Source organism: Octopus bimaculoides, chromosome 13, assembly GCF_001194135.2.
Source record: "Octopus bimaculoides isolate UCB-OBI-ISO-001 chromosome 13, ASM119413v2, whole genome shotgun sequence".
Lineage (NCBI taxonomy): Eukaryota > Metazoa > Mollusca > Cephalopoda > Octopoda > Octopodidae > Octopus > Octopus bimaculoides.
This window is the reverse complement of record NC_068993.1, coordinates 32,597,320-32,607,015: the sequence shown is the minus strand read 5'-3', so window position 1 is coordinate 32,607,015 and position 9,696 is coordinate 32,597,320. Positions and strand designations below refer to the sequence as shown.

Sequence of the window (9,696 nt, the reverse complement as noted above, 5' to 3'; positions counted from 1 at the left end):
GTGCAGTTACTGTTAATACTTCATTTAGAGAATTAACATTGCTTGTTTTCACCTTTTCAATATCAGTGAAGAATGCCACTGGAAAAGAAGATATAAGATTTTGCCAGGTTTTTCTCTCTCACCAAGGTCATCAGCTGTCGAACGCCGAAGAAGGGAAATAACCCTGAAATCCGGATACGTTCGTGCTGCTGGTCGTGGTGAGAGGGATAACTCCCTTGGCAAACAGGACACAGTCGTGTGTCGATAAGCCAGCTGGAGGAGATGTCCTCCTGGGGCTAAAAGCAACAGTAACATCCACCCCTAGGGGTCAGCCACACTTAAGTGGCAATATACTACACTTTATATATATATATATATATATATATATATACACGCACACATACACACACACAAATATATATCTATATATACACACTGAGCAATTGCACATTGAAAGGTTATGTGACTGATTCCTGTTGTTTTTTGGGTCTTTCTAGTTTGGAATCAAAGTTCTGCCAGTATTCGAGATCAGCTGGTGTCTGGGGCTTGGCATTGGCTATCAGTTCTTGAAAGGAAAGGATTCTAAATGGTTTAATAGTTGAAGCTTCAACGAGACTTTGTTGTGATTCCTGAAAGAACAAAAAGATAAAATAATTTTTCAAATCTAGAAATGTCATTTAATGTTTCTATGCAAGACAATAAAGATTTTAAGATGTCAACCACATTTTCTCTGACTCAACACCCTACTGTTTTAAATGGGAGTCTTTTGTTTTATGCCCTGAATATATTTGGATTGGGCAAATAAGAGAGGCTGTACACAGTCATTTAATCAGTTAAAAATAGTATCCGAATCTCTCTTGCATCATACTCTACTGTCCACCATGACCACGACCATCATCGTTTAACGTCCATTTTCCATGCTGGCATGAGTTGGATGGTTTGACAGAAGATGGTCAGCTGGAGGGCTGCCTGAGCTCCATGCCTGTTGTGACATGGTTTCTATAACTGGATGCCCTTCCTAATGCCAACCACTTAACATAGTGTACTGGGTGCTATTTTGCAGCATTGGCACAAGTGCTCTTCCTCAGCTGAAGAAGAAGGGATGCAGGGGACATACCTGTATGCAAGGACAACCAAGTATTTATCTACCTTGACATATATTCTCAAGCATAGCAGATTGCCAGGAGTCTTGGTTCCCTGTCATCCCCTCTGTGAGGCCCAAAGTACATTACATCCATGTAGAAACTGATATGCTAAGAGAGGAGATAGTCACAGTTGGAATGCTTCAGATCACAGATTTGTTCAGTTAGACCTGACCCATGGCTTAACAATAACAAGTGGGTGAATATGGTGAACCAGTGAAGACATGAAGGTGTTCCTGTAATCCTGCTGCAGTTACTGAGGTGTGTCAGTAGCTGAGGCATTTGGCTCTAAATGGTTTAGTCCACTCATGTGTAAAGATGCAGTGCAGGGTGGTATAAGTACAGGAACCACTTCATGATTCACATGAGAAGCAGCAGTGAGGACAGTAAGTGGTCATTCAACCTGCAAGAAATAGTAACCAAATCATACTCTACTAGCTTAAAAATGGAAGGACACAATATAAATGTAGTACTAGATACTACATTATATTGAAATATAAAAGCTGGAATGGTCATGGCTGGAATGTATTTGATCACAGGTCTGCTGTGTGGGGCTGACCTAGGGTTAAACACCACCATCACCACCACCACCAACTACAACAATAATCTAACCGGTCACAGCCTCAAGGATATGTTCGATAATGTACTTTTTGATGTATAATGACTGCCTAAAAAGTCAGGATGGCCATAGCTGAAACCCTTTTGATCATGGGTCTCCTATAACAAGGTTGATCTGGGGTTTAACAACAACAGTCAAAACAATGAGAAAACCTTTATGTGGTAGATTAACCTGCTAGGAATAGCAACCAAATGTTCATCAAATTACAGCCCTATATCTCATTACAAGGATAGACATGTTGGATAATGTAGTCCTGGATACATTGTGCCTGAAGAAAAGATCAAACATCAGTCAACAAACATGATAGTTATAACAGAAATACCTTTGATCATAAATCTCCAGGCTAAATATAGACTTGGAGTTAAACAACAAAACCCTACCCACACATACAAACACTGAAAGTTCACTCCCACTATTCTTGGAGATACATAAAAACAAGTTTATTTAAAAAAAAAATTCCACTGTTCACACATTAAAAGAAGAAAACACTTGAAAAACCTTTTCGTTATTGTTTATTTTGGTTTCTAGTGCTGTAAGATGGTTCTGTGGTGTAAGATATTGGTAAGCTATGGCGATGCAGTGGTCACCTTCCAGTAGAGTCTCTTCAAATGTCCACTCTTTGTTGATTTTACCATCCAACAAGAGAACTGTGTCAGTAACAGTGTTGCCATTGGTCGGTAGAGGACTGGATACATGAAATTCTAACCTGTCCAGGCCGAAACCAATTCCAGCTCCAAGACATTTAACCACACTTTCTTTCAAACACTGGAAAAATGATGATGATAATAATAATTATGATAATGATGATAATTATGATGATGATGATGATGATGATGATGATAATAATATATCTAGACTGGTTAATATGTCGGCATTATTAAATCAAAACTACTGACACCACCCTGAGGCTGTAACTGAGGGAGAAAATGTAATGATTCTTTGGGACTTTCCAATACATAGAGACTGAACCATCAAAGCTAATAAACCAGATACTATTGTGAAAGACCAAAACAATAAAGTTTGTTTATTGATCAACATTAGCATTCCTTGTGATCATATCTTGGCAAAAGAATTTGACAAGCTCAGAAAATATAAATTGAAATTGAAAAATGTGACATCTCAAGGTGGTTACAACACCAGTGATTGTAAGAGCACTTGGAATGTTGAAAAAAGGAACTGAAAATTATTGGGAATGATTCCCATTCAATTGATAGCTGGAATATAGCCACAAACTTGATGTATTGTGTTTTAAATTGACTTCCAATACTTTAGTGGTATCTATTTTATTGACCCAGGAAGAATAAAATATAAAATATAATGTCAACTTCAACAGGATTTGAACTCTGAATGTAAACAGATGCAATTAAAAACCACAATGCATTTTGTTCATTGCTCTACTGATTTCCTTGGTCTGATAATAATAAATACATACCCAATGTCTGTAAAACATGAGGAGCTGGTTGAATTCACTTCCTGTTGACTGGATCACTCCCCACTCAAGCTCAGTGAACTGTCGTCTCATATCATGGAAGAATTTCTTGACAGTCCTTCCCACTGAAATAGATTCCATGTGGAAGAAGTAGTAGGAAATTTTTTCTGGAAGCTTCCTTATATGGAGCTAAACAAAGTGCATAGGAAGGTATGCTTTGCAATTAGGGAAGAACAGAGAAACAAAACATCCACCCACAAACATTCATACATACATAAACACAGATGTATGCATTACACACACATCTCTTCTTTGGTTGTGCTGCTTTTGCAGATTCCCAGGTCTCTGTTGCCATCCAATTCTGTTATTATGAATTAGAATTGGAAGCTTGAGTCATAGTGAATATCTAATTACACAACCATGGATGCTGCCCCTATGAATGCGCTGCAGTTACTCTCTTCACAGAGCTGGGTAATCCTGACCATTGATCTTCTAGGATTCCTCTGCTTAGTATCAATGTATAAAGCACTGTTGGCTCAGTTGAGCTCTTCTGCTACCTCTTCACAATCTGCCATGCAGCAGTCCCATGACTTTATTGTATCCCTGGCAGGGTGGCTGAACAGGTGCTACAACTTGCCAAATAAAATACACATAGACATACATATATACAACATGCATGAAATTGTATACACACATAAATCCAGCTGTATCTACACACAGTTGTATACACACATGTATACAGTCGTGTGTAACACAAGAGTATTGTTTTATGGTTTTACAGATTGTGGCCAAGCTGGAGTACTACCTTTAAAAATTTAGTTGACTACATCAACCATTGTATTTTCTTCAACCTGGCATCCATTTTATTGATATCTACTTGTCAAACGGATAGGTTATGGGACATAAAGGGATGCAACACAAACAACAATTATGTGGCTCTCCTGACCTGTTAGATATAGCAGCCAAATTTCTCTCAAATCCCTATACTCTCCCATCATTAAAAAATAAATGTAGTTCTGTTTTAGGGAAAGGCAGGATGGTCATGGTTGGTATGCCTTTGATCATATAACAAGAAAATGGTGATAGAATGCAATTTGAGGGAGATTTGGCTGCTATTTCTAGCAAGAGTGAGCGATTGAAGGGAAGTTTGTATTGGATGAAGTAGTCACAGATGTTCCCATCTGTCCAACAAGGGCACACCTGGGGTTAAGCAATAACAACAACAACTGCTAGTGTTACAAATATAACGAATGAAAACAAAGTAAAAAAAATACCTGTTTACCTACTTGGTTGTTCTACTTTCATGATGTCTACCCCAATGTCAACATTTGGGTGGGTAGCTAAGACAGTGAAATTGCCATGGTGGGCAATATTGAAATGGGGTGAAGTTTTGCTGAAGGCATTGCCTACAGATGATAGATACGGCTTTCCTTTGTCAGTCCGGCTGAGTACCAATGAGGAGTAGGGGACTTGCAGTAAACTACTCAGAGATTTACGGATTAACAAACGACCAGCCTAGAAAATTAGAGAAAGACAAAGAAAGAAAGGATGAATAATTATATCATTGATAAGTTAATTGGCAAATATTTTATAGTTTGATCCCTTGTCAGCCCTGACTCTGGCTTATGATCAAAGGTGATCCATCCTTGACCATCTCATCCATTGTGTATATAGGACTACATTATCCAATGGGTGCTTTCATTTTTTTAGGTGGAAGACTGGGATGTGAAGGAGATTTGGCTCCTTTTTCTAGCTGATCATATGCCTGTAATAAAAAATTCAGTTAGCAAGCCATGCTACTCCAGACTGATGATGAGCAATGACTCTGAAACTAATCTCTGGGTGCTGGCTTTGCTGGGTGGAGGTGCTTATCTCCCCCTTTGAAAACATAAGGACACAGAAAATGTCTCATGGCTAACAGGAAACGGTTTTTCCTAGAACAAAATAGCAATAGCATTCTTCCCTTTCATGGAACTGTCACAGTAAGTTGACAACATACCATTACTTTCTTGTGCTGCTATAAATCTCTCACAGGGATTTAGAAATGTAATATTTCTACAATAATAATTATTTAAAATTTTTGCCACAAGGGCAGCTTGGGAGAGGTGGAGATGAGTCAATTACATCAACCCATGTTCAACTGGCACTTATTTTATCAGCCGCCAAAAGGATGAAAGGCAAAGTTGACCTCGGTGGAATTTGAACTCAGAAAGTAGTGACGGGTAAAATATCGCTAAACATTTTGTCCGGTGTGTTAACGATTCTGTCAGCTTGCTGCTTTATCAACAACAATAATAATAGTACTCTTACACCAATACTCATCCTCTCCCCACAACACAACTCAACTCTAATCAACCAACACTCCTCCATCATAATTCATACTCCCACCCCACTCCAGCTGTGGAAACTTCACGTCTAGAAATAAATTCCTACTAAGACTTACCATTGCAGCTTTGGCATCTTTTTGGAACATGAACTGAGAAATACGTTCTTTTTCTTCAGGTTGGATACACTGAGCAGCAAAGGTCCATTCTGATTGTAAAGGGTTCCACAAACCAAAATTAAATGCAAGTCGCAATCCTGCCATGAATTTCTTCATAAGCTGGAGAAAAAAGAAAAAGAAAAAACAAGACTAACTTTGCTTTGTGGTTAAGATGTTTGGTCTAGATTTGATCCCATGTTATAGCACCTTAGGTAAATGTTTTTTACTGTGGTTTCATGCTGATCAATGCCATGTGAATAATAGACATTGTGTAATACAGATGTTCTTTTATTTGTTTCAGTCATTAGATTGTGGCCATGCTGGGGCACCATCTTGAAGGGTTTAATAGAACAAATTGAGCCCAGCAATTACGTTTTTTTAAACTTGGTACTTATTCTAGTCTTTTTTGCCAAACTGCAGTTCCGGGGATGTAAACAAACCAACATCAGATTAAAGCAGTGGTGGGGGGGGGGCACAAACACGCACATATATATACTTATAGATATACATGATGGGATTGTTTCAGTTTCCATCCACCAAGTCCACTCAAAAGGCTTTGATCGACCCGGGGCTAGAGTGGAAGACTCTTACCCAAGGTAACAAACTGGAACTGAACCTGGAACCATGTGGTTGGGAAGCAAACTTTCTACTGCATAACCATGCTTGTGCATAAATATTTTATTTTATTTTAGTTGAACCAAGCTCTTACTATTCTGAGTTTCTCCTTGACCAAAATAGAATATTATTAATCTGTGATAAAGAGTACTTTTTTTCTGGCAGTCAATACTAAATACTTAATGCACAGTATATGGATTTATATAATCCAGTGGTAATCACAAAAAAGCTCCTTTCAGTAGACTTGGCTATACACCAAAAAGTAAACCAATATATAGGAGAGCAGTTGAAATCCAGTGAATCCAATCAGTGAAAATTATTTCATGAGGAGCATATAGAATATAAAGAAAGTCAGGAGGTATGATATGAATATAGTTATTTCACCAGTTGATATCTATAGGATGATGGCTGTCAAATGAAGAAATGTTTTCCCAAACCCAGGAAAACAAAATTCAACTCAGGATTTTTTTCAACTAACTTCCTATAAGAAATCATGCATGATGAATCCTTGAAAAGGACGAAAGCGTTAAATAAATAATTTTTATCCAAATCCCGACTGCCTTCTTTTTCTTAATATATATATATGCACACACACATATATATATATAAGGGGAGCTGGCAGAATTGTTAGCTTGTCAGGCAAAATGCTTAGCAGCATTGTGTCCATCTTAACATTCTGAGTTCAAATTCCGCTGAGGTCGACTTTGCCTTTCAATTTTTCAGGGATCAATCTTTTAAGGATCAGTTGAGCACTGGTGTTGATGCAATCAACTTATCCCCTCCCCAAAAATTGTTGACCTTGTGCCAAAATTTAAAATCAGTATATATATAATTATCAGCATTGTTGTGTATTTGGTCACCTCTTTCATGCAGCCATGGGCTGGAAGAGACTACTATGGGAAGTATTCTTTGGGGGCTAGATGTCCTTTCTGATACCAACCCCTCATCCAAGGTATTTTATTCCAATGGAATTTGCATGCTGAATCAATGAGCTGAAGGACATGCTTGTTTTATGTAAGGGTATAAACAAATATTGGTTTCAAATTTTGGCACAAGGCCAGCAATTTAGAGGGAGGGGGAAGTCGATTACATCGACCCCACTCTTCAACTGGTTGGTACTTATTTTATCAACCCTGAAAAAAATGAAAGGTAAAGTCAACCTTGGTGGAATTTGAACTCAGAACGTAAAGATGGATTAAATGCCTCTAAGCATTTTGCCCTCCGTGCTAACGATTCGGTTAGCTCATCACTTGACTGCTCAAGTGTGTCAATGCAAAGACATGCACACACGCATTTGTATACATAGGAACTGTACGGTGTTTTTCTACCAAATTTTACTCACAAGATATTAAGCTACCTGAGACTGGAAGACGCTTGTCCAAGGTGCCACGCATTAGTAGTAGTAATATAGTTAATACAAATGCCATATTCTTTCCTTGATATTACCTTACTATTTATGAATTAAAGTAAATGTAAAGGGAACTATAAACATAAACTTAACAGAAACATTTTACACACACGAGCAAAGGTTGGTCAATTGATGTGTAGGAAATAGCAGCTAAATCTTCCTCAAATTACACACAACCGTCTTAAAAAAGGACACACTGGATAATGTTAACTAAGAAACACTATGCCTAAAGCGGTGGAGATGGTCAGGGTGGAATGTATTGATTCAAGGCCTACTTGGGCAACAAGAAAAAGGTGGCGAGAAGCGAGTGTCAATTAAATAAACAAAAATGAAATAATATACAATCTAAATAATAGGCTATACTAACATTAGTATTAAAATACCATAATTTGTCAAAGTTATACATACAACACCGTCTGATGAGTGCTAAAGCGGTGACTGGGGAAAATATGTCTCTTGTAAAAAAAACAAGGCAGTAAAGTGACACCTACATGTATATCCATTCATTCGTCCCTCCCAGCCTCCCTCCACCAATCTTTCTCTCTCCCTCTCTCTATTCGACAGGTTTCATTCAGTTTCTGTCTATCAAACCATTCACAAGGCTTTGGTCAGCCTGGGACAAAAGTAGAAGATACTTGGTGGTCAGGATGTCTCGCAACGGAACCGAACCTGAAACCATGTGGTTGGGAAGCAAAGTTCTTACCACACAGCCATGTGTGCTTACGTCTAGAAATCTGTGTGTATATATGTGTGTGTGTATGTGTGTGTATAAATATTACGCGACACACACACACACACACATACACACAAATACTTACAGATACACATCCGCGCGCGCACATCGTAGAGTAACATTCACATACTTTTATTGACGCTGTGTAAGTAGACTCTCAACGTCTATTTGTCCCATGTCTGCATACCAGTGGCGTATGGTGGTTGTTGTATTGGATGTGCTGCTACGCTCAATGCCACTAATTTCAAGCAGGAGTATAACAAAAGTTTTCCATTAAGATTTGGGATTAAATTAATGAGTAAGGTTAATATTTATAACGAATTTGCCATTTTCGATGGGTGTGCAGGACACACCTAGCTCACTCGGAATATACGCCTCTGATACATACATACATACATACATACATACATACATACATACATACATAGGCGCAGGCGTGGGTGTGTGGTAAGAAACTTGCTTCCCAACCATGTGGTGTCGGGTTCAATCCCACTGCGTGATACCTTGGGCAAGTGTCCCAAAACAGTGCCTTGCAGAACACCGCTCACTATTTGCCTGTCATTGGAGGTGGTCTCATTGGCTACTATCACCTGACTTCTATCCTTCAGAAAGTCATGCAGCCATTCTCCCAATTTCCCGACTATACCGATATCACGCAGTTTGTGACATTTCATTCCATGATCGACTTTATCGAAGGCCTTTGCAAAGTCGAGGTATATCACTTCCACATTTGAGAGGTTGAGCAGCTATTTCAAGAGCGGAGTCAAGCAGCTTCATCCTGGTCGGAAACCATGTTGTGTCAGTCAGCAAGTCATTTTCCTCAAGGAAGGCGATTAGTTTTCTTCTGACTATTCGTTCCATGACTTTGCTGATGCGCGAGGTCAGAGAGATAGGCATGTATTTTTGGGCCTCTGCTCTGCTACCTCCTTTATGAATAGGGCATATTTTACCCTCCTTCAGTTTTCTTGGCAGTTTGCCTGTTGCAAGGAAGCTCTGAAAGAAGGACTGGAGTAGTCTTGCTAGGACTCGCTTACATGCTTTTAGAAGGATTGCTGGGAATCCATCAGGGCCAGTAGCTGAGTTCGGGTTCATTTCATCTATAGCCCTTATTACATCGTCTTCTTTTATACTGATGTAATCAATCATCACTGCCACTGTTTTAATATCTGCAGTAGTAAAATAGTGAGCTGGATTGCTGATTTGCAAGTGTCCTAGGGGTGGAGTGAAAACACTTTTGAATTGCACATTTAGTATTTCATTAATCCTCGTTGGGTTTCCTGTGAGTGAAT

The 9,696-nt window shown here is 38.8% G+C and overlaps 1 protein-coding gene across 3 annotated transcripts in view; it reads right to left on the bottom strand.

Moving 5' to 3' along the window:
• The window catches only part of LOC106877876 (L-aminoadipate-semialdehyde dehydrogenase-phosphopantetheinyl transferase), a 16,347-nt gene extending 8,217 nt beyond the window's left edge, over window positions 1–8,130 (bottom strand). The window contains exons 1-6 of one of the 3 annotated variants that reach the window (XM_014926913.2): window positions 8,042–8,120; window positions 5,613–5,771; window positions 4,456–4,684; window positions 3,173–3,294; window positions 2,239–2,505; window positions 416–608 (exon numbers count right to left, since the gene is read on the bottom strand). In XM_014926913.2, coding sequence (XP_014782399.1) covers window positions 438–608; window positions 2,239–2,505; window positions 3,173–3,294; window positions 4,456–4,684; window positions 5,613–5,771; window positions 8,042–8,080 — 987 coding nt within the window. In that variant the 5' untranslated portion in view covers window positions 8,081–8,120 and the 3' untranslated portion in view covers window positions 416–437. Of the gene's footprint in view, window positions 1–7; window positions 609–2,238; window positions 2,506–3,172; window positions 3,295–4,455; window positions 4,685–5,612; window positions 5,772–8,041 lie in introns of those variants that run through there. The other 2 variants (XM_014926914.2, XM_014926916.2) reach the window with 2 other exon arrangements.
• Between the last annotated feature and the right edge of the window lie 1,566 nt (window positions 8,131–9,696).